At 43.1% G+C, this 24,876-nt stretch overlaps 1 protein-coding gene across 1 annotated transcript; it reads right to left on the bottom strand.

Moving 5' to 3' along the window:
* Positions 1-17,509: 17,509 nt before the first annotated feature.
* LOC124033142 (haptoglobin-like) lies at positions 17,510-20,359 on the bottom strand. The gene is made up of 4 exons (XM_046345098.1): positions 20,232-20,359; positions 19,793-19,899; positions 18,451-18,719; positions 17,510-18,265 (listed from the first exon to the last, which is right to left on the bottom strand). The coding sequence occupies exons 1-4, from the start codon at positions 20,234-20,236 to the stop codon at positions 17,690-17,692; spliced, it is 957 nt and encodes a 318-aa protein (XP_046201054.1). The 5' UTR covers positions 20,237-20,359; the 3' UTR covers positions 17,510-17,689.
* Between the last annotated feature and the right edge of the window lie 4,517 nt (positions 20,360-24,876).

Genomic DNA, 24,876 nt, shown 5'->3' with positions numbered 1-24,876 from the left:
TCCCATCAATTTTAACCATCTTCCCTGTCCCTGCTAAAGAAAAGCAGGCGCAAACCATGATGCTGCCACCACCATGTTTGACAGTGGGGATGGTGTGTTCAGGGTGATGAGCTGTGTTGCTTTTACGCCAAAAATAACGTTTTGCATTGTTGCCAAAAGTTTAATTTTGTTTAATCTGACCAGAGCACCTTCTTCCACATGTTTGGTGTGTCTCCCAGGTGGCTTGTGGCAAACTTTAAACAACACTTTTTATGGATATCTTTAATAAATGGCTTTCTTCTTGCCACTCTTCCATAAAGGCCAGATTTGTGCAATATACGACTGATTGTTGTCCTATGGACAGAGTCTCCCACCTTAGCTGTAGATCTCTGCAGTTCATCCAGAGTGATCATGGGCCTCTTGGCTGCATCTCTGATTAGTCTTCTCCTTGTATGAGCTGAAAGTTTAGAGGGACGGCCAGGTCTTGGTAGATTTGCAGTGGTCTGATAGTCCTTCCATTTCAATATTATCGCTTGCACAGTGCTCCTTGGGATGTTTAAAGCTTGGGAAATATTTTTGTATCCAAATCCGGCTTTAAACCTCTTCACAACAGTATCTCGGACCTGCCTGGTGTGTTCCTTGTTCTTCATAATGCTCTCTGTGCTTTTAACGGACCTCTGAGACAATCACAGTGCAGGTGCATTTATACGGAGACTTGATTACACACAGGTGGATTGTATTTATCATCATTAGTCATTTAGGTCAACATTGGATCATTCAGAGATCCTCACTGAACTTCTGGCGAGAGTTTGCTGCACTGAAAGTAAAGGGGCTGAATAATTTTGCACGCCCAATTTTTCAGTTTTTGATTTGTTAAAAAGTTTGAAATATCCAATAAATGTCATTCCACTTCATGATTGTGTCCCACTTGTTGTTGATTCTTCACAAAAAATACAGTTTTATATCTTTATGTTTGAAGCCTGAAATGTGGCAAAAGGTCGCAAAGTTCAAGGGGGCCGAATACTTTCGCAAGGCACTGTAAAAAGTTGTTTTTACATCAGTCACATAGCTTGACTCCGAACAACCTGGATTTCCCATATATAGCTCATCTACTTACTGTATGTCCATCAGTAAGGTTCACAGCCCTGAGTTGTTAGGAAACTATGTGACTGATGCTAACATATGGGCATATATCATCATTAGACCTATCTAATCCCAGATGTGCTGCTCAACTAAAATAATGTGAAAGATGGTGAGTTGTGTTATGAAAGCGTTCAAGACAGTACTGTCTCACCGACCAGAGATTACGGTCAAGTGTCTTTATCATAGCGCTCCGGTTGTCTCATTGATGCTGCTAAAATATACAACCACATACAGTATGTCCACCTAATGCGTGTCATGTTATTCAGTCTGGGTTGGTTGTTGAAGTTGTCTTTGTGGGGGCTTGTGCGTCGTGGGTCTTGTGGTCAGTGATGTCAGGATTTACCACTGGATTCCATTACGAAGGCGTGTGCCAGACCTGTTGCTGGGGGTCAGCATGAACTCTGTCCCCAAGTGACATGCATCAGCAACACAAGTATAAGAAGTGGTTTAGTCAAAGAGGAAGTGGTCTATTATTTCACTAGTGGTGAGTTCCAAGTCACATGTGTCCCAATCGCTCTTGGGCCTGTCCAACATGTCAGCTCATGGGAACATGATGAGGAAGTTATGCGAACACTAACAAAAGGTCATAATCCTCCCGATCACAGTTTATATCAATGAGTGGCAGTGCATCAAGCAGAAGTGACGATATATTAACTCCAGAAAGGCTGACGTGTACATAAAAAGCTGTTGTTACATCAGTCACATAGCTTGACCCCGAACAACCTGTCAGCTCATGGGAACATGATGAGGAAGTCATGCAAACACATTGACTAAAGGTCATAATCCTCCCGATCACAGTTTATATCAATGAGTGGCAGTGCATCAACCAGAAGGGATGATATATTAACTCCAGAAAGGCTGATGTGTACATACAGTGCCTTGCGAAATTATTCGGCCCCCTTGAACTTTGCGACCTTTTGCCACATTTCAGGCTTCAAACATAAAGATATAAAACTGTATTTTTTTGTGAAGAATCAACAACAAGTGGGACACAATCATGAAGTGGAACGACATTTATTTGATATTTCAAACTTTTTTAACAAATCAAAAACTGAAAAATTGGGCGTGCAAAATTATTCAGCCCCCTTAAGTTAATACTTTGTAGCGCCACCTTTTGCTGCGATTACAGCTGTAAGTCGCTTGGGGTATGTCTCTATCAGTTTTGCACATCGAGAGACTGACATTTTTTCCCATTCCTCCTTGCAAAACAGCTCGAGCTCAGTGAGGTTGGATGGAGAGCATTTGTGAACAGCAGTTTTCAGTTCTTTCCACAGATTCTCGATTGGATTCAGGTCTGAACGTTGACTTGGCCATTCTAACACCTGGATATGTTTATTTTTGAACCATTCCATTGTAGATTTTGCTTTTATGTTTTGGATCATTGTCTGGTTGGAAGACAAATCTCCGTCCCAGTCTCAGGTCTTTTGCAGACTCCATCAGGTTTTCTTCCAGAATGGTCCTGTATTTGGCTCCATCCATCTTCCCATCAATTTTAACCATCTTCCCTGTCCCTGCTGAAGAAAAGCAGGCGCAAACCATGATGCTGCCACCACCATGTTTGACAGTGGGGATGGTGTGTTCAGGGTGATGAGCTGTGTTGCTTTTACGCCAAAAATAACGTTTTGCATTGTTGCCAAAAAGTTTAATTTTGTTTAATCTGACCAGAGCACCTTCTTCCACATGTTTGGTGTGTCTCCCAGGTGGCTTGTGGCAAACTTTAAACAACACTTTTTATGGATATCTTTAATAAATGGCTTTCTTCTTGCCACTCTTCCATAAAGGCCAGATTTGTGCAATATACGACTGATTGTTGTCCTATGGACAGAGTCTCCCACCTTAGCTGTAGATCTCTGCAGTTCATCCAGAGTGATCATGGGCCTCTTGGCTGCATCTCTGATTAGTCTTCTCCTTGTATGAGCTGAAAGTTTAGAGGGACGGCCAGGTCTTGGTAGATTTGCAGTGGTCTGATAGTCCTTCCATTTCAATATTATCGCTTGCACAGTGCTCCTTGGGATGTTTAAAGCTTGGGAAATATTTTTGTATCCAAATCCGGCTTTAAACCTCTTCACAACAGTATCTCGGACCTGCCTGGTGTGTTCCTTGTTCTTCATAATGCTCTCTGTGCTTTTAACGGACCTCTGAGACAATCACAGTGCAGGTGCATTTATACGGAGACTTGATTACACACAGGTGGATTGTATTTATCATCATTAGTCATTTAGGTCAACATTGGATCATTCAGAGATCCTCACTGAACTTCTGGCGAGAGTTTGCTGCACTGAAAGTAAAGGGGCTGAATAATTTTGCACGCCCAATTCTTCAGTTTTTGATTTGTTAAAAAGTTTGAAATATCCAATAAATGTCATTCCACTTCATGATTGTGTCCCACTTGTTGTTGATTCTTCACAAAAAAATACAGTTTTATATCTTTATGTTTGAAGCCTGAAATGTGGCAAAAGGTCGCAAAGTTCAAGGGGGCCGAATACTTTCGCAAGGCACTGTAAAAAGTTGTTTTTACATCAGTCACATAGCTTGACTCCGAACAACCTGGATTTCCCATATATAGCTCATCTACTTACTGTATGTCCATCAGTAAGGTTCACAGCCCTGAGTTGTTAGGAAACTATGTCACTGATGCTAACATATGGGCATATATCATCATTAGACCTATCTAATCCCAGATGTGCTGCTCAACTAAAATAATGTGAAAGATGGTGAGTTGTGTTATGAAAGCGTTCAAGACAGTACTGTCTCACCGACCAGAGATTACGGTCAAGTGTCTTTATCATAGCGCTCCGGTTGTCTCATTGATGCTGCTAAAATATACAACCACATACAGTATGTCCACCTAATGCGTGTCATGTTATTCAGTCTGGGTTGGTTGTTGAAGTTGTCTTTGTGGGGGCTTGTGCGTCGTGGGTCTTGTGGTCAGTGATGTCAGGATTTACCACTGAATTCCATTACGAAGGCGTGTGCCAGACCTGTTGCTGGGGGTCAGCATGAACTCTGTCCCCAAGTGACATGCATCAGCAACACAAGTATAAGAAGTGGTTTAGTCAAAGAGGAAGTGGTCTATTATTTCACTAGTGGTGAGTTCCAAGTCACATGTGTCCCAATCGCTCTTGGGCCTGTCAAGCTGTCAGCTCATGGGAACATGATGAGGAAGTTATGCGAACACTAACAAAAGGTCATAATCCTCCCGATCACAGTTTATATCAATGAGTGGCAGTGTGTCAAGCTGATCCAATGAGTGGCAGTGTGTCAAGCTGATCCAATGAGTGGCAGTGTGTCAAGCTGATCCAATGAGTGGCTGTGTGTCAAGCTGATCCAATGAGTGGCAGTGTGTCAAGCTGATCCAATGAGTGGCAGTGTGTCAAGCTGATCCAATGAGTGGCAGTGTGTCAAGCTGATCCAATGAGTGGCAGTGTGTCAAGCTGATCCAATGAGTGGCAGTGTGTCAAGCTGATCCAATGAGTGACAGTGTGTCAAGCTGATCCAATGAGTGGCAGTGTGTCAAGCTGATCCAATGAGTGTCCCCTCAGCAACTAATGGCATCAATCTTCATCTGTTGCTCTCAGACTCCGGCTGCTTGATTAGTACTTACACAGCAAGACAAGTGGTGCTTCAGAGAGTACATACCTGGCAGGAATGTGTTTATCAGGGGAGGGGCCAGAGCAAGAGCACTGCACCTGGCCACCCAGAGGGTGGCACATGGTTGTGTTGCCAGACTGACTTCACTGTGGAGACCTGCTGCCGCCCTCATACACCATCCAAATATAACTCTGAATCTATAGTTCAGAATAGATGGGTCTTTGGATGTATATACACATGTGGACACCTGCTCAAACATTTCATTCCAAAATCATGGGCATTAATGTTCAGTTGGTCCTCCCTTTGCTGATATAACAGCCTCCACTCTTCTGGGAAGGCTTTCCACTAGATATTGGAACATTGCTGCGGGGACTTGCATCCATTCAGCCACAAGAGCATTAGTGAGGTCAGGCACTGATGTTGGGCGATTAAGCCTGGCTCGCAGTCGGTGTTTGATGGGGTTGAGGTCAGGGCTCTGTGCAAGCCAGTTAAGTTCTTCCAACCTGATCTCGACAAACTATTTCTTTATGGACCTCACTTTGTGAACCGGTGCATTGTCATGCAGAAACAGGAAATAACCTTCCCCAGATCTGCTGCCACAAAGTTGCAAGCACAGAATCATCTAGAATAACATTCTATGCGTTAGTGTTAAGATTTCCCTTCACTAGAACTAAGGGGCCTAGCCCGAACCATGAAAAACAGTCCCAGACCATTATTCTTCCTCCACCAAACTTGACAGTTGACACTGCATTGGGGCAGGTAGCGTTCTCCTGGAATCCGCAAAATCCAGATTCGTCTGTCAGACTGCCAGATGGGGAAGCGGGATTCAGTTCTCCAGAGAACATGTTTCCACTGCTCCAGAGTCCATGGTGATCTTAGGCTTGTGTGTGGCTGCTTGGCAATGGAAACCCATTTCATGAAGCTCCCGACAAACCGTTAACGGCAAACGCGCTATACGATTGCGCACTCGGTGGTCCCATTCTGTGAGCTTGTGTGGCCTACCACTTCGCGGCTGAGCCGTTGTTGCTCCCACTTCACAATAACAGCACTTACAGTTGACAGGGGAAGGTCTAGCTGTTAGCATCCTACGACAGTGCCACGTTGAAAGTCACTGAGCTTTTCATTAAAGCCATTCTACTACCAGTGTTTGTCTATGGAGATTGCATGGATGTGTGCTCCATTTATACACCTGTCAGCAACGGGTGTAGCTGAAATATCCAAATCCATCCATTCGAAGGGGTGTCCCCATACTTTTGTAAATATATTGTATGTTGAATTTTCATTTACATATAATATAATGTTTTGGATAAATGAATGTAAAAACATTTAGCTATTCTTAATCTAAACACTACTCATATTTCAAATGACACCAAGACTGACTTTATAGCATCTACAGACTCATCATTGTTGTGTCACAAATTTACCAATTTTAATCAATTATTTCTCATGAATCATTTTGGATTTAGACTTCGTAAGTTATTCAAAACATCCTTCCCCAAATGGCCTTCATATGGTTCTATGTCAGGAAGATCCAAAACATAAATATCTTTGGTCCAACCTGTCGTGGAATTGCACCTAGTAAACATGTAGAACTGAGAGAGGAGTAGGGCAGCAAAGGGCTAAAATCATCACAATAGCCATCCTCACATTCACTTCATAGAAGTACCATAGCTATGCTAATGCACACTGTGCAGTGCATGTGTTATTCTAACAACTGCTAATTAAGTTATGCGCAGTGAAACTGAATGGAAACAGGCTAAGAGGAGAAAAACTCTGTTGTGATAAGATGCTCTGGAGTCCTCCTGTTGTCCAGAGAACACCTCAGTTTTACTAGGCTCCGACTGAGACACACACACAGCGCCTGTGGGGATCCTCTTCACACCCCTCCATCTGTACACTGGGCTAAGAGGAGAGAGAATTGTCACTGCAAATATCTGTTCCAACCTTTGGTGAATATAGGTACTGGTCTGCTCTGAACTTTTACAGCTTTCACTGTATGAGACTCCACTGAGTCACTTTATTCTTTGATTAAGTAACAGAGAAATTGTTGTGTGGGAGTGAAGTCAGACAAATCTCAGCAGACCTTCAGATGTAAAAACATTTCAATGTGTAGCATGACAATAGTCTCTCTAGACAGACGGGTTGCATCCCACAATGTACTAATTTTCCTGCATACCACAATGTACTCATTTTCCTGCATACGCGTCTGTAGAAGTTCCGGCGCGAGTTGTGACACGGAGGACAAGTTGGAAATGGGATGCGCCACACCGGTGACGTCACTGCCATATCTGCTTGTTGCCCAAGCTAAACATGAGAACAACTCCCGCCCACATTTTAAGCCCTGCCTTAGCAAACCTCACGATTTGTTGGGAGTGTTGTCTGTCTGAAGAGGACTCTCCCCAGAACCCTCCTTAGATTCAGAGAGTAGCATGAAACTGATGGTTGTGTGACCACTGTGCACTATACTGTTTATGGTTGAATCAAGAGCATATTTCTCACATCCAAGAGCCCTATATGCCCTACTGAGGTCCACATGTCACCCATGTCGTTATAGACCAGACCTGGCTCCAGCCATCTTAATATTGTCACGCCCTGACCTTAGATCCTTTCATGTCTCTATTTTGGTTTGGTCAGGGCGTGAGTTGGGGTGGGCATTCTATGTTGTGTGTTCTATGTTTTCTATTTCTGTGTGTTTGGCCGGGTGTGGTTCTCAATCAGAGGCAGCTGTCTATCGTTGTCTCTGATTGAGAACCATACTTAGGTAGCCTTTTCCCACCTGTGTTTTGTGTATAGTTGTTTTCTGTTTTGTGTTTCTGCATCTGACAGGACTGTTTTGTTTTGTGTTTGGTCATTCTCTTTGTTAGTTTGTTTTGTGTTCAGTTTAAATAAAAATAACATGAGCACTTACCATGCTGCGCTTTGGTCTACACCTTCTTCATATGACGACCGTTACAAATATCTACATGTTTTCACATGGATTCATGTCAGGGGAACTGTGTGACGTGCTCTGGGGTGTTTAGCCAACATAATACCCACCCTCAACGTCCCCACTGTTCCCTGAGTGATGACCCTACGTGTGTCAGAGAGAGGGAGAGAGACGATCAAGAAAACTGTCACGAGCAAGAAATGTATTGTTGTATATCAAGTGAAGGAGAGAGCAATATATGACAGAAAATTAGTATGGAACAACATGAGACAGAGAGAGACTCCCCCTCTACCCATGGTCCAGCTGCCTCTCCTGTAAATAAGGCTGGGTGAGGACAAGAGAGAAGGCCATCGCAGGCTGCTGCCTAAAACGGGTGTGACAGACATTTAATTCCTGTCCCCTCTCATTTAGACCATCGTAATGCTCCATCATGTCAGAACATGGAAAGGCACTTAGCCACTGAGGGAACTGTGAAGAAAAGAAGGCTGGCCCAGTGCCTTTAACCCACCAACCAGCCACAAAGACAGAATACAGTCACTCCTGCTCAGAGACAGGCACAGGCTCCACAGATATAGACTAGAACTTATAGTATATTTACAACATACAGTACAAGACATATGCAAGCACACTATATGCAAGTGTAACAGTAAAACTTTAGGCCGTCTGCTCGCCCATACCCGGGCGCGAACCGGGGACCCTCTGCACACATCAACAACAGTCACCCACGAAGCATCATTACCCATCTCTCCACAAAAGCCACAGCCCTTGCAGTGCAAGGGGAACCACTACTTCAAGGTCTCAGAGCAAGTGAAGTCACCGATTAAAATGCTATTTAGCGTGAACCACTGCTAACTTGCTAGCCGTTTCACATCCGTTACGCAAGCACACTACACAATACATGCACACTATACTCATGTGCTGACAAACACACACACACAGTGCTGAGTGTCTCTGGAATACTGAATAGAACATATTGTTAGAATTAGCTGCTGGTCCATGACGTTCAGCCACAGAGACAGAGGACTCTTAAAAGGCCATGCAACAGAATGAGTTTCATCTGTAATGGAGTGTGAGTGACGGTGTTGGGTACATAGTCTCAATGCTGATGACCCACAGACAGACAGACAGACAGACAGACAGACAGACAGACAGACAGACAGACAGACAGACAGACAGACAGACAGACAGACAGACAGACAGACAGACAGACAGACAGACAGACAGACAGACGCGCACAGTGTTTCTGTCTGGCTCACCCTGGTTGTAATGGGGCAGCCGTGTAGAGCCTGGCCTGGTCAGTAATGAGCGTTTCATTCATGAGTGGAGGGGGTGTCTTGGAAGAGCCACTGAGACAGCCAGGCTTCCTGTGCCATCTGGGACCAACGTCCCCAGTTCTTCAAAACCAGGCCTGCCTGTCTGCATCCCTGTCTGTTTGTCTCTTTGTCCAAATGATTATCATCATCATCACTCGGTTCTCACACATTTGAGCTTTTAGCCAGAGAAACATGTTTACATAAAATGACTGCAACTTTTGAAAGCTTTCCATGGGGAACTCAATATGGAAAATATATCATTTACAATTGGGTAAAAAACAGACCACCCGGAGATTTGGGATGCTCTAGGGTAGTATTGAATCATCGGCTGTTTCCAATTCCGAATGAAGTTCCTGTAAATTGCATCAAATTATTGAAAATGTTACAGAAGAGGTAAGATGGAACATTTGAAAAATGTGAATTAGGTGAAATTATTCATTTGAATCACTACAACTTATCAGGAATAGTGATAAAGGGGAGACCATCAAACCACTCCCAACAGCAGCAGAATAATTAGTATTTTGATCTTCCCTAAAAAGTCAACCTCATTGGCTATGCTACTCACTTCAGCATAGAAAGGGACGAGAGGTAAGTGTCGCGTGTAAGTTGCCTTTCCTCTCTGTGCCTCTATCCAAATTGGTCCCAATTACAACATAATCTCATCCACTTCAGGAAGTTAAGCCTTGGACTTTTTGTTCAATCAAACTCTGTAAGCCAGAACCTTGTTAAATCAGGAATGCATTACCAATTGACATCAAAGCCAATGAGCACTGCCTCTCAGACCCAAGAAGAAAAAATAAGAATGAATGAAGAGTGAAGCAGTTGAGTTTGTGCACAGTGGCTGCAGGTCAGTTGAAACAGAACCACAACGTTTCCTGCAAGAGATTCAGACCGTCAAAAACATAATTTCATGCCTGATCTTCTCAGCCAATTGGCTTCAATATCGTATTTGAACTTCCCTCTTTTCTTATTATCTTCTTGTCTGGGCAGCATGTTGACATACAGGAACTAAGAAGCAGTGAACTAAGTAACAACTCTGAAATAACGTCTCCTGAGTCAATAATTCATCATGTCCTTCATCTGAATGTAAAATAGGTTCTCAAACATAATCAAGCGGCTGTAAGCTGGTGTCCTCCAACAGAGACAGCATCATTGTAGTCATACTGTAAAGGTCTCAAATGCTACACTGAACCTCATAGTGCTTGTGATGTCAGTAGTCAGACAGAATTACACTTGGTGCAGTCAAAGGGTGAGATATGCCAATCTAGGGTCAGAAGGGGAAAATCATTTGTATTCTGTTAATAATAGCTAAAATCATTTGTGGATTCTGTTGATAATAGCTGAAGGATGTGATAGTCCTTATTATATTATTCCGACAGGTACAGAGAGAACTAATAGCGGATTCTTGTTATTATTTGACGTGATTTGATTGTGATTATTTTGCTGCTTATCTACCTTATCTATGTTTTGATCATGTAATGTTATATAAACTAATCTGCAAACTCAATCCGAATCGATGACAAAGGCAGAGAAACCACAGAAGGACAGATGAAACATGTCACACATACACGGTGCTGTCTGCAACACTGAATAGTAATCTATTTAAATCCAGTAACTTTCAGAGTGAAGGTTTGTTCAGCCCTTATGCACAGGCCAGGGATATAAGCAAATCAGATAATCTGCTTTTGGAGATAGTGATAACTCCCTGTCTCTATTAGTGACTTCATTCAATTATCCCCACTGTATGTGTGATATAAAACACTACATTCAACGGGAGGGGATTGGGGTTGCAGGGGGTTCGGACACATGGAAGAATTGTCAAAAAGGTGCAATATTTTCCGTTTTTTATTTAATTTTCACTAGTTAGAGTTTTCTGATGCCCTGTATGATAAAGTATTATCTTACATCATATCTCTCAGTGACTTGATCTCTGCATGCTGGTGTCTCTGGCATCCTGTCATACAATCCTCTCCATATAAAGCTCTCTTTTCTACTTTCTCTTTATTCTGTCCACTGGGAAAACATTACCCCTCAGCTCCCACCTGGAGTGAGGGGCTGTCACTCATACAACACCATTTAGTCTAGTAGTTTAGTCATGGGAGAGTTGGCCACAGTCACCACAACCAGTCAGAACTGTCCCAGCTTCTCAGGTGTGGATGGAGGACCATAACCATTGAAGGGCTTGAAGGGTTCGTTGAGTCATTATGATTCCACATAACACCATTACCCTTACCAAAGAACACTCGACAAACACTCTTTAAGTGTGTACTAGCGTTATCAAATGCGTGTTTGTATACCGGCCATATCTATAACAATTAAATATCGGACTAGTTCAGTATGAATTTTCTGTGGAAGACGGAGTCGCTCTGGTAGAGTTCACAGGCTTCTGTGGATATACAGTATCTCTGATATTGTTGCATGTTGAAAGGGCACATTTGTGTGGTCGGGCACTGTAAATATGTCAGCTGTGAATGTTTCCTGGTTGGCTTGGCAGATATTAGTTTCCCAGATACAGTGGAGGACATGAAACAAAGCAAAAGTCCTCTCCACAACGTCAGAGCAATTGAAAACAAATATTATTCATGGATTTTACTCTGAATGGCTGTTTGACTTTTATTTGTCAGTTCAGCAACATGAAAGGCTTTCCGATAATGCTCCTTCTAAAGCCATATTCTACTCGTCTAATAATGGTATGATAACTCAGGCCCTATGGGAAATAAAATGTTTTTTACATTTACATTACATTTACATTTAAGTCATTTAGCAGACGCTCTTATCCAGAGCGACTTACATACATGTTCTCAGAAACACACACACACACACACACACACACACACACACACACACACACACACACACACACACACACACACACACACACACACACACACACACACACACACACACACACACACACACACACACACACACACACACACACACACACACACACACACACACACACACACACACACACACACACACAGGAATTCCTGGGGATGTAGATGAGAAGGGAAACAGGAAGACAGGAAATTAAAGTCAGTCTCCCAATCAGACCTCAGAATACATTGTGATCGCCCAATATCAACATAAACATATATTTTTTTACAATAACCTTAAACTCAAAGAAAAATATACACTGGAGTTCCTTATCAAGACGACTTTGAATGTCCCTGATTGGCCAAGTTACAGTTTTGACTTAAATCGGATTGAAAATCTATGACAAGAATTGAAAATGGCTGTCTGGCAATGATCAACAACCAACTTGACAGAGGTTGAAGAATGTAAAAATAGTTGCACAGTCCAGGTGTGCAAAGCTCTTAGAGACTAACAGCTGTAATCACTACCAAAGGTGATTCTAACATGTATTGACTCAGGATATCAGGTATGAAGGTAAGACCCAGATGCAGACACGTGGAATAAACAATGGTTTAAGGTCAGGGTAGGCGGAGGTCAAAAATCCAGAGGTGAGGCAAAGGTACAGGAAATATTTCTGTACTTAATTTTCAATACATTTGCAAACATTTCTAAAAACATGCATTCACTTTATCATTATGGGGTATTGTGTGTAGATGGGTGAGAATTATTATTTGTTTAATCCATTTTGTATACAGGCTGTAACACAACAAAATGTGTAATAAGTCAAGGGGTATGAATACTTTTTGAAGGCACTGTATATAAACTTGGTGAACTGTTCTCAACCCTCAAAACCCACCGTTCAGGGTCTAAAAGAAAAGATGTCCAAAAAATGTCAGAGCCAAATTGTCAGCGACTTAACACAGAGGAATTCTCTTGGTTGCTTAGCCTCTGATTATACAGTATAAGTGGGGATATATGCTGGTATTGAAACTAGTGAGTGTCAGTAGCCTTTAAACCCACTCTCCCCTGTGGTCTTGGTCCCTCTAGGTCGTGTAAGGTTATAGAGGCCAGTTAGTGGATCAGAGGTGTAGGAGGCAGTGCTTTTAACTGTGTGCGAGAGGGCAATAGTTCATGATATGTAATGTATGGAACTGTAAACCTTCCCTCAAAGAGTTGCATGCAAGCAGGGGCGGACTAGGTGATTTGGAGGCTCCAGGCAGAGTCCAGTCTGAGGTTTGACATGCCATGCTCGTTTTGGCCAGACAGCATCAGACACGTGGCCTCTGCCTCGACGGCTATGGCAGTATTATCAACAGCACCTGTCGTTTTACTGAAGAAATTAGATAGCTAAAATATCTACTTACCTAAGTAATTTATTTTTTCAATTATGCCCAGCTCACCCTTGATGATACAATATATGAGGCCTGAGGCAACTGCCTCTTCTGCCTAATGTTAAGCCAACCGCTGCACACAAGGGCTCCACTGTTGACCATGAAGGAGATCAGAGTTGTTCAAAAGACTGTGATTATATCAGAACTTGCTGTCTGTGTTTTTAAAATATGTACAAACATTAACACAAAGTACTAATTATGCCTGATGTTCTCTTTATAATAGTTGCATCACTAGTAGTAGCGTTGCAGTTGTCAGTGTATCCTTGCAAGAAAAGACAACACAATTTCAAAAGCTCACACAGATGTCAAGTGTACACAGCAAGTCTCGTAGTAACAATGATGAGGGAGAGCACTTTATCAGTAGGCCCCTGAGGAACCCGGCCTAGGCTAGACTATGTGTTGGATAAGGTGATGACACGAACAAGCTGCGGAGTCTAAGCACCAATGTGCTGCAAGAAACCTTGAGGCCTAGCCCTTGATCCGGGGGCGAGGGACTGCTAATGTAACTAGCAAAGCAGGAACATGATGCACGAACTGAGACCAGTAGAGTGTAATGTACCCTGACAGGGACATTGATATTTTAACTTGACAGAGTTCTTAACCCACCACGTCACTCTGTTACCGATTGCTTTAAAAATGCCTTTTTAATCCTCAAACATGAAGGTTGTGTTTTCATTGACAAATGGCTTCGAAATCGTGTTGAGTCATTCTGGTCGTGGAATAGGATTGGTTAACCATTTCCTGTTGCTATGCACATGCACTTGTAATGAAATAGCTACATTATAGAAGAGTTGCTAAAGTAAATTTTCAATGATCAAGTATGAATTGAATCTTCCCATCTGTCATAACAGCCTCTGGGTGGTGGTAAGCTACTCTTTTCTCCTGAGATCAATGGTTCCGTCACCCCACTGTTTAAATTAGGGAATTGGACAACCTGCTGTCAACAGAGGTAGATGTTGAAGTACCAAGAACTACAGCGTGTCATTTTTGTACATGTGGCAGCGGAAGAGAGCACCTCCTTCTTGGAATTTCATTATGTCAAATTGGCCCTCTCCTCTGTTCTCCTCAGTTCTCAACACCAGGTGGTGATGAGTTTACAGAATATTACGTCCTACTGTGGAGCCAAATGGACATATTCATATTGCACCTATTGTGTCTCCCTCTAGACTAACATCAAGAAGCTCAATTTAGTTCAGAATTTGATATCTCACAATACTAGCCTAAATGCTGTCTCTTGTATATTGCTAAACAACGAGGAGGTATTGCTCCTATCAAGCTAGGCTTTCGAGACATTTTGGTGGAAAGCTGAGCAAGGAGTAAAATAATTGATGTGTAACATTGTGATTGTGAGTTTTTGTATGTGATTGACTCTACATACAGTAATGAGAGAAAATTGATAGGGGTCCTCACTGTACTTGGAGGGGAAATGTGAGCGGGCACATGAGACGAGGCTTCAGTTTATGTCAGGAGAAAGTTGACAATGGTAGTGGAGTGGAATAGTCATCAGCTATTAATAAGGGAACAGGAGGGGACTTAGCTGGAAATACAAATAGCAGATACATTCCATTACAGAAGTGTCATCAGACATCAGACATCTCAAAATTCCTAAAGTCAAACACAGACCGCGCATCTCGCCCACTCGACACATCAAAGTGGACTAAGAAACATTCCTGAATAAATCAATGATCATCAACATAACATCTGCAAGCAGACTGGTGGCACCATAGGTCCCAGAGCAGTGGGACAATTTTTAATAGTTGATCACACGGAAATATCGTCTCGTTTTCATCCGATACAGCATGTCAGATTTCTAATGTTTAGGTGTAGCCTAGGCTGCTTCAACATTTATGTCATGAGTTTTTGCTGTCATAAGTTTTTGCTCGCATATGTCCGGGAGTGATTGTGTTATCTTTGCTAAATAAATAACGGAGGAAAGTGGAAAGCCTACCTGAGCACGCGCAAAATAAATGCTCCGCGTCAACCTCTCTCGTTAATGCTATGCTATGCTATGTCAAGCCTATGCTATGCTATGTCAAGGCTATACACTTCATCGCTGCCGACGTGAGTGCTACGGGGCGGTAAACATTTTGGCAGGTTACCTTCGCTTCCTTGGGCACAGGGACTATGGTGGTCTGCTTGAAACATGAGGTATTATATGACTCAGTCAGGGAGAGGTTGAAAATGTCAGTGAAGACACTTGCCAGTTGGTCAGTGCATGCTGGCGCATGCTGGTAATACATCTGGCCCGTGGCTTTGTGAATGTTGACCTGTTTAAAGGGCTTGCTCACGTCGGCTACCGGTCATCCAGAACAGCTGGTGCTCTTGTGCATGTTTCAGTGTTGCTTGCCTTGACGCAAGCATAAAATGCATTTAGTTTGTCTGGTAGGCTCGCGTCACTGGGCAGCTCGCGTCTGGGTTTCCTTTTGTAGTCCATAATAGTTTTCAAGCCCTGCCATATCCAACGAGCGTCAGAGCTGGTGTAGTAGGATTCAATCTTAATCCTGTATTGACGCTTTCCTTGTTTGATGGTTTGTCTGAGGGCATAGCTGGAGGGGCAGCTCTAGCCTTTAGCTCGATGGGGATGTTGCCTGTAATCCATGGCTTCTGGTTGGGATATGTACGTACGGTCACTGTGGGGACGACGTCGTCGATGCACTTATTGATGAAGCCGATGACTGAGGTGGTATACTCCTCAAGGCCATTGGATGAATCCCGGAACATATTCCAGTCTGTGCTAGCAAAACAGTCCTGTAGCGTAGCATCCGTGGCATCTCACCACTTCTGTATTGAGCGAGTCACTGGTACTTCCTGCTTTAGTTTTTACTTGTAAGCGGGAATCAGGACACTAGAATTATGGTCGGATTTGCCAATTGGAGGGCGGGGGAGAGCTTTGTATGCATCTCTGTGTGTGGAGTAAAGGTGGTCTAGAGTTTTTTTCTCCTCTGGTTGCACATGTGACATGCTGGTAAAGATTTGGTAGAACTGATTTAGTTTGCCTGCATTAAAGTCCCCGGCCGCTAGGAGTGTCGCTTCTGGCTGAGCATTTTCTTGTTTGCTTATGGCCTTATAGAGTTGGTTGAGTGCACTCTTAGTACCAGCATCGGTCTGTGCTGGTAAATAGACGGCTATGAATAATATAGTTGAGAAGTCTTGTGGTAGATGGTGTGGTCTACAACTTATCATATGGTACTCTACCTCAGACGAGCAGTACCTCGAGACTTCTTTAATATTAGACATCGCTCACCAGCTGTTATTGACAAAAAGACACACATCCCCACCCCTCGTCTTACCAGACGTAGCTTCTCTGTTCTGCCAGTGCATTGAAAATTCCACCAGCTCAATATTGTCCGTGTCGTTGTTCAGCCACGAATCGGTGAAACATAGGATATTACAGTTCTTAATGTCCCGTTGGTAGGATAATCGTAATCCTAGGTCATCCATTTTATTTTCCAATGATTGCATGTTAGCAAGTAGAATTTATGGCAATGGGAGTTTACTCACTCGCCTACGGATTCTCAGAACGCATCCCGATCTGCGTCCTCTTTTCCTCCTTTTCCTCTTTTTCTTCACGCAAATGACAGGGATTTGGGCCTGTTCCCGGGACAGCAGTATATCTTTCTCGTCTGACTCGTTAAAGGAAAAAGCCTCTTCGAGTACGTGGTGAATAATCTCAGTTCTGATGTCCAGAAGTTATTTTCGGTCATAAGAGACGGTAGCAGCAACATTATGTACAAAATATTTTTTTTTTAAAGGTTACAAACAACGCAGAAAAATGAACAAAATAGAGTAATTGATTACGGGCATGTAAAATGTCAGCCATACTCTTCAGCGCCATTTCTGAGATATCTCTTGTTGAAACTGAACAGATTGTGGTACAGCAGGCTGCTCCAAAGCAAGAGAGCTATTAACTAGTGTTGAGCTATGGTGACAAGCCTTTTGTCTTCTGTATTTAAATTAGTCACTAACCAGGAGTGACAGGACCTCCATTCCCCTGCTGGGAGGGATTCTAGACCCTCGTTTATGCAGCTCTATTTTAGAACAAGTTATTTCCTTCTTGGATGATTTTCATGACAAATCCACTTTAAAATCCTTGCTGGTCAATATCCTCCTTGGCCAGATAACAATTTGTCCTTAATAATTCCATTGCTTAAATGAACTTTTAAATCATCTCACGTCCTGGCTTTAGGCTACTTGTTTTAATGGCTCTAACATGCTCTCATCTTACAGCTTGTAGCGATGATCTAAAACATGTTTCCCAGCATTCTAATATGAGTTGAAGAAAATGTGAATAAAAGTTATACGGTGAAACATCGGAAACCAAACTTCTTAGGAGAGATTAATTTATTGAAAATTTCGGAAGACACACTCAATGAAAGTCATAACTTGAGAGAGTTTGACAAGATCAAGTCAGAAAATGACTTTGTTAGCAAAGGCATAATGGAGATTATGAGCCCCGGCTCTAATATCTGAAACTGTGCTGGTGGAGGCTACAACTGCCTGGAATACATGTCAGACATTACACTGGAGCGGAGACTGGCTGATGTCTCACTGTCGCCCCTGAGGACACTGTTGATCCAAGGCATGTAGGCAGAGAGCTTCATGTAGACAGCGTATTTCTCCACGGCACAGGTCTTATCGAAGGACAGGATCCCTGCAGCATACACTCTGCCGTCTTTGGGGTCCTGGACTGCCAGGGCACCGCCTGCGTCCCCAAAGCACACATTCTCCTGGTACTTGCTGGCTCCAGTACAGAACATGTTGTCATCTACGGTTGGAGTGCTGCTCAGCACTTGGCCACCAGAGTTGTACTCTGCCTTACAGGAGCTATGTGATGCCACAGGCAATACCAGGTGTCTCAGTGACTCAGTGGGGGTGAAGAGGACCCCCCAACCCCAGCCTGTGATGATGCCTTTCTCCTGGGCTGCCTCAGCCAGGTCCTCACCCCTCTCAGGCAGAGGGATGGGCATCACATCCTCGCTCAGGGGGAATGGCTCCTTCAGCTGAATCAGAGCCAGGTCGTTGTCCCAGTCTGACACGTTCTGGAAGCCTGGGTGCAGAACCACCTAGAAGGGGGAAGGGAATAATTCATAGGACCTCTTTTTGATGATCTACTGTATTTGTGCTCTAACTACCTGTAAGACTGAACATGATGATGTAGGTGAGAGAGCCCAGTGCAGTTCTGCTTGCTGAAAATACTGAATTGTCTGAATATTGTTTGAAAGAGATGGTAATGGGCATACTAGCTCACCTTTTCTACAGCAACTTCTTTGGATTCATCGGCTTGGGATTGTCGCGTGATGCCTAAGTACACCTTGGGGATGATTGGTTCTTTCCCCTGGGTGTCCTGTCTACTCTTCCTGACAAACAAGTTCCTGCCAGCCGTCAGGACCCAGCGGTCAGAGATTAGAGCTCCCCCAGCGAAGCCCCCGTTCATGACGCTTTTACTCAGGTAGACCATGGCCTGCCAGGGGACATGAGGGGCCAGGGAGCCCCTAATCATACGCTTGAAGCGCATGTCTGGGCAAGAAACACAACAACATTATTTCTATACAATCTCTATATGGTTAAAACATCCCCAACTCAGCACCACCTAGCACATACTGCTGTGCAACTCAAACACAACTTTAAAAGATTATTGCAGAAACATGAAATGTGGCTCAATACAATTCCAGCCTTAGTTTTAGTTTGAGTTTGCTAAAATCAACACTATTCACTTGAATACACACAGCATTTGGTAATAGCTTTGTGGAACCTTTTAGCTTTGACCTGACAAAAGTTCAGTAAATTCCTTAATCATCTACTATTATCTGAAAAAATAAGTGTTGACCTGACTTGAGCCAGACAAGGCTGGCTTTCACAGAATTACCTTGGAAGTCACACTACTCAGAAACCTAGATGAGGCTGGAATTAGTGTCATTTCTCTTCCCAAACATTTTCCTGAAACGCTTGATGAGAGGTGGATTTTTGGAGGAATTTTACTTTTCAAGGCTTTCATGCATCTCATGTATGTCGCTGCTGAATCGATTTTTAAGATAATCGGGAAAATAGCTGTGAGCCGTGAGACTTAACAAGGTTTTCACTTGAAAGTGATGGTGACATACTCATTTTGGCCACAGCTACTGTATTCTCTTCCTCTTACAGAGGCCAACAGGCTGAATAGGAACAGCTTGTGTCTGCTCAGCTCAGAGTAGCGTAAGAGGAGCCATAGTGAAGATTGGCTTCAGAACATCAGATCAGAATGACAGTGTAATTGAAATGTGAGTGATATCCTTACACGAACCAGTCACAATGGGCCAGCAAATATAAGATGTTTCGGAAATAGACAAATTGCACGTGCGAAAACACGTGGAATGTGTTTGTCCAATATTTTTGGGCGATATTCTGCATCAATGGTGTCACTAATACCCACCTTAACATAGACATGGGATAATAAAAAAAGTTGTCAATGGCTCCTTGATCTTTAAAATGTACATGTCTTTGTTTGAAAACGTTCCATCCCTCTCACTTTGTTGACATTTCAATCTAAATCAGAAGAAGTAAGCCCGTATTGGCATAAAGCAGGGAGTTGGTTATGTGTCAGTTAGACAGACCTGAATTGTCTGGGATCTCATCAATTGATTTGGGTTTGGTTTTGATTATGATTACGACCTGTCCCAGACAGACACAGGAGGCCGCGAGGAGCACTGCCAGGGATGACCTGCGGACAGAAGGAACACATGAATACAGTACACACACACACACAGAGTCAACTGACAGGCAGTGCCCAAACACTCACGGGTACCACAACTAACGGTTCCTTTACTTAGGGCCTCTTGGGGCTTGCATGTTTACTTATATTTAGAAAAGGTCTCTAGATAGAGCAGTTTGAATGTTTTTTGAAAGATTTAAATAGCTGCGTTTCCCTGCCATTTCACAAAGATCCATTTTCCAAAGACATTCCAGAGATTAATTTGGATTAGTACTGCAAAGACAAAAATTTCCAGGCTACTAGGGTTTCGTTGAGGAAATAATATGAAAAGTATAACATACCACATTTTGATGGAAATATCTGATTATGAGTTTGTATGTTGAGCTGTGTCTCCTCTGTAAAGACGATGTACTCTGTGAGAAGTTATAGGACCAAGGCCTTATATCTGCTGAGGAGAGAACTCACCCCCTGTCTGCCCACCCATGGGAATTTTGCTGGACACAGCTTCAGTTCTGATTCCCGAAAATCGGAGAGATTGCAAAATCTCTGTTCATGCCAACCCGTTATTGGAATCGTGTCCAAACCCTAACCCTGGCCCCATCTGGAGTTCAGCCACTGCCAACTAGAATCAGAGAAGATCATCGGAGGGATAAATCATTTCATAGGGTATGAATTATGAAATCAGAACAGAACAGGACACAACATCTATAATTTGTGTGTCAATTTGGTTTATTGAAAGTAAATGAGGTGCATATAAATGCCGCATCAGAGTGTGTTATTTAGAAAATGTGGTATCATCATAATCTCCAAACATTTTCTTGATTATGCTATTTGGAAAACCCGATAAAAATTGTTGTTGTTGTTTGTTATTGACTCACATTTGCTGTTTACGACTCACTTTGGTAACACTGTACTTGACATCCAGCGTCATAAAACATTATGACACAGTCATAACCATGTCATAATATGTCATAACGGCTAACATAACTTGTCAGTTATAATATGGTCATAACACTGTATTGCGTTATTTTATGGCTGGTTATAACACCTACATAAGAGTGTCAAAACCCACAAAACCTACCACACAAGGCAAAACATTCCATTACACCACCATAGCCTACATGTCAACAGTATGTTTATGTTATATAAAAATGTTTGAAATTGACCATATTCAATTATTGTAATAAATAAAATAAAATAAAATCACCTTTATTTGTCCAGGTAGGCCAGTTGTGAACAAGTTCTCATTTACAACTGCGATCTGGCCAAGATAAAGCAAAGCAGAGTGACATAAAACAACAACACGGAGTTACACGTGGGATAAACAAAAGTAGGTGTCAATAACACAATTTAAAAATCTATAAACAGCGTGTGCAAATGGAGTAAGGAAGTAAGGCAATAAACAGGCCATAGTCGCGAAGTAATTACAATTTAGCAAATTAACACTAGAGTGATAGATGTGCAGATGATGATGATGTGCAAGTAGAAATACTGTTGTGCAAAAGAGCAAAAAAAGTAAATAAAAACAATATGGGAATAAGGTAGGTAGTTGGATGGGCGATTTACAGATGGGCTATGCACAGCTGCAGCGATCGGTAAGCTGCTCAGATAGCTGATGCTTGAAGTTAGTGAGGGAGATATACAGTTGAAGTCGGAGATTTACATACACCTTAGCCAAATACATTCAAATTCAGTTTTTCACAATTACTGATATGTAATCCAAGTTAAAGTTCCCTGTTTTAGGTCAGTTAGTATCACCACTTTATTTTAAGACTGTGAAATGTCAGAATAATGGTAGGGAGAATGATTTATTTCAGCTTTTATTCCTTTCATCACATTCCCAGTGGGTCAGAAGTTTACATACATTCAAATAGTATTTGGTAGCATTGCCTTTAAAATGTTTAACTTGGGTCAAATGTTTTGGGTAGCCTTCCTCATGCTTCCCACAATAAGTTAGGTAAATTTTGGCCCATTCCTCTTGACAGAGCTGGTGTGAGTCAGGTTTGTAGGCCTCCTTGCTCGCACATGCTTTTTCAGTTCTGCCCACAGATTTTCTATAGGATTGAGGTCAGGGCATTGTGATCGCCACCCCAATACATTGACTTTGTTGTCCTTAAGCCAATTTGCTACAACTTTGGAAGTATGCTTGGTGGTCCATTTGGAAGACCCATTTGAGACCAAGCTTTAACTTCCTGACTGATGTCTTGAGAAGTTGTTTCAATATATCCACATAATTTTCTTACCTCATGATGCCATCTATTTTGTAAGGTGCACTAGTCCCTCCTGCAGCAAAGCACCCCACAACATGATGCTGCCACCCCCGTCTTTCACGGTTGGGATGGTGTTCTTTGGCTTGCAAGCATCCCCATTTTTGGTTCAAGCATAACGATGGTCATTATGGCCAACAGTTCTATTTTTGTTTCATCAGACCAGAGGACATTTCTCCAAAAAGTACGATCTTTGTCCCCATGTGCAGTTGCAAACTGTAGTCTGGCTTTTTTATGGCAGTTTTAGAGCAGTGGCTTCTTCCTTGCTGAGCGACCTTCCTTTCTGAGTGGCTTTATGTTGATATAGGACTCGTTTTACTGTGGATATAGATACTTTTGTACCTGTTTCCTCCACCATCTTCGCAAGGTCCTTTGCTGTTGTTCTGGGATTGATTTGCACTTTTTGTACCAACTACGTTCATCTCTAGGAGATTTGCACCAAAGTTTATTTGTCACGTGCGCTGAATACAGCAGGTGTAAAGTAGACCTTACAGTGAAATGCTTACTTACAGGCTCTAATCAATAGCGCAAAAAAAATGGATTAGGGGAACAATAGGTGAGTAAAGAAATAAAACGACAGTAGAAAGACAGGCTATATACAGTATCGAGGCTATAAAAGTAGCGAGGCTACATACAGACACCGGTTAGTCAGACTGATTGCGGTAGTATGTACATGTAGATATGGTTAAAGTGACTATGCATATATGATAAACAGAGAGTAGCAGTAACGTAAAAGAGGGGTTGGCGGGTGGTGGATGGCGGGACACAATGCCCCTGAACAGGCAGTTAACCCACTGTTCCTAGGGTGTCATTGAAAATAAGAATTTGTTCTTATTTGACTTGCCTAGTTAAATAAAGGTAAAAAATAAAAAGAACAGTTTGAGGATCTCAGGACCCATGCCAAATCTTTTTAGTTTCCTGATGGGGAATAGGCTTTGGCGTGCCCTCTTCACGACTGTCTTGGTGTGTTTGGACCGTTCTAGTTTGTTGTTGATGTGGACACCAAGGAACTTGAAGCTCTCAACCTGCTCCAGCCTCCAGCCTCGTCGATGAGAATGGGGGTGTGCTCGGTCCTCCTTTTCCTGTAGTCCACGATCATCTCCACAGTCTTGGTTACGTTAAGGGATAGGTTGTTATTCTGGCACCACCCGGCCAGGTCTCTGACCTCCTCCCTATAGGCTGTCTCGTCGTTGTCAGTGATCAGGCCTACTGTTGTGTCATCTGCAAACTTAATGATGAGGTTGGAGTCGTGCCTGGCCATGCAGTCGTGGGTGAACAGGGAGTACAGGAGGGAACTGAGCATGCACCCCTGAGGAGCTCCAGTGTTGAGGACCAGCATGGCTGATGTGTTGTTACCTACCCTAACCACCTAGCCCGTCAGGAAGTCCAGGATCAAGTTGCAGAGGGAGGTGTTTAGTCCCTGGATCCTTAGCTTAGTGATGAACTTTGAGGGTACTATGGTGTTGAACGCTGAGCTGTAGTCAATGAATAGCATTCTCACATAAGTGTTCCTTTTATCCAGGTGGGAAAGGGCAGTGTGGAGTGCAATAGAGATTGCATCATCTATGGATCTGTTTGGGCGGTATGCAAATTGGAGTGGGTCTATGGTTTCTGGGATAATGGTGTTGATGTGAGCCATTACCAACCTTTTAAAGCATTTCATAGCTACGGACGTGAGTGCTACATGGCGTGTTGTCATTTAGGCAGGTTGCCTTAGTGATCTTGGGCACAAGGACTATGGTGGACTATGGTGGAAACATGTTGGTATTACAGACTCAAAACACAACTGCTTCTTGACACAATGCACATCCAACCCGGAAGCCAGCCGCACCAATGTGTCGGAGGAAACACCTTACACTTGGCAACCTGGTCAGCGTGCACTGCGCCCGGCCCGACACAGGACTCGCTAGTGCACGATGAGACAAGGATATCCCTGCCGGCCAAACCCTAACCCGGACAACGCTGGTCCAATTGTGCGCCGCCCCATGGGCTTCCCGGTCGCTGCCGGCTGCGACAGAGCCTGGGCTTGAACCCCGAGTCTCTGGTGGCACACCTTAACCTTAGAACACTGAGCCACTCGGGAGGATAGCCTTGAGTATGTTGACCTGTTTAAAGGTCTTACTCACGTCGGCTACGGAGAGCATGATCACACCATCGTCTTGAACAGCTGATGCTCTCATGCATGCCTCAGTGTTGCTAGCCTCGAAGCAAGCTTGTCTGGTAGGCTTGTGCCACTGGGAAGCTTGCAGCTGTGCTTCTCTTTGTTGTCTGTAATGGTTTGCAAGCCCTGCCACTTAAGATGAGCATCGGATACAGTGTAATATGATTCAATCTTAGCCCTGTATTGACACTTTGCCTGTTTGATGGTTTGTCGCAAGGGATAGCAGGATTTCTTGTAAGCTTCCAGGTTAGAGTACCGCACTTTGAAAGCGGCAGCTTTAACTCAGTGTGAATGTTGCCTATAATCCATGGTGTCTGGTTGGGGTATGTACGTACAGTCACTGTGGGGACAACGTCCTTGATGCACTTATTGATAAGGCCACTGACTGATGTGGTGTACTCCTCAATGTCATTGGAAGAATCGAGGAATATGTTCCAGTCTATGATAGCAATTCAGTCATGTAGTTTAGCATATGCTTCATCTGACCACTTTTTTCTGACCGAGTCACTGGTGCTTCCTGCTTTAATTTTTGCTTGTAAGCAGGAATCAGGACAATAG

This window comes from Oncorhynchus gorbuscha, linkage group LG04, assembly GCF_021184085.1.
Source record: "Oncorhynchus gorbuscha isolate QuinsamMale2020 ecotype Even-year linkage group LG04, OgorEven_v1.0, whole genome shotgun sequence".
In the NCBI taxonomy this organism is placed as follows: Eukaryota; Metazoa; Chordata; class Actinopteri; order Salmoniformes; family Salmonidae; genus Oncorhynchus; species Oncorhynchus gorbuscha.
The sequence above is the reverse complement of the archived record's forward strand: the minus strand, read 5'-3'. Positions and strand labels throughout refer to the sequence as shown.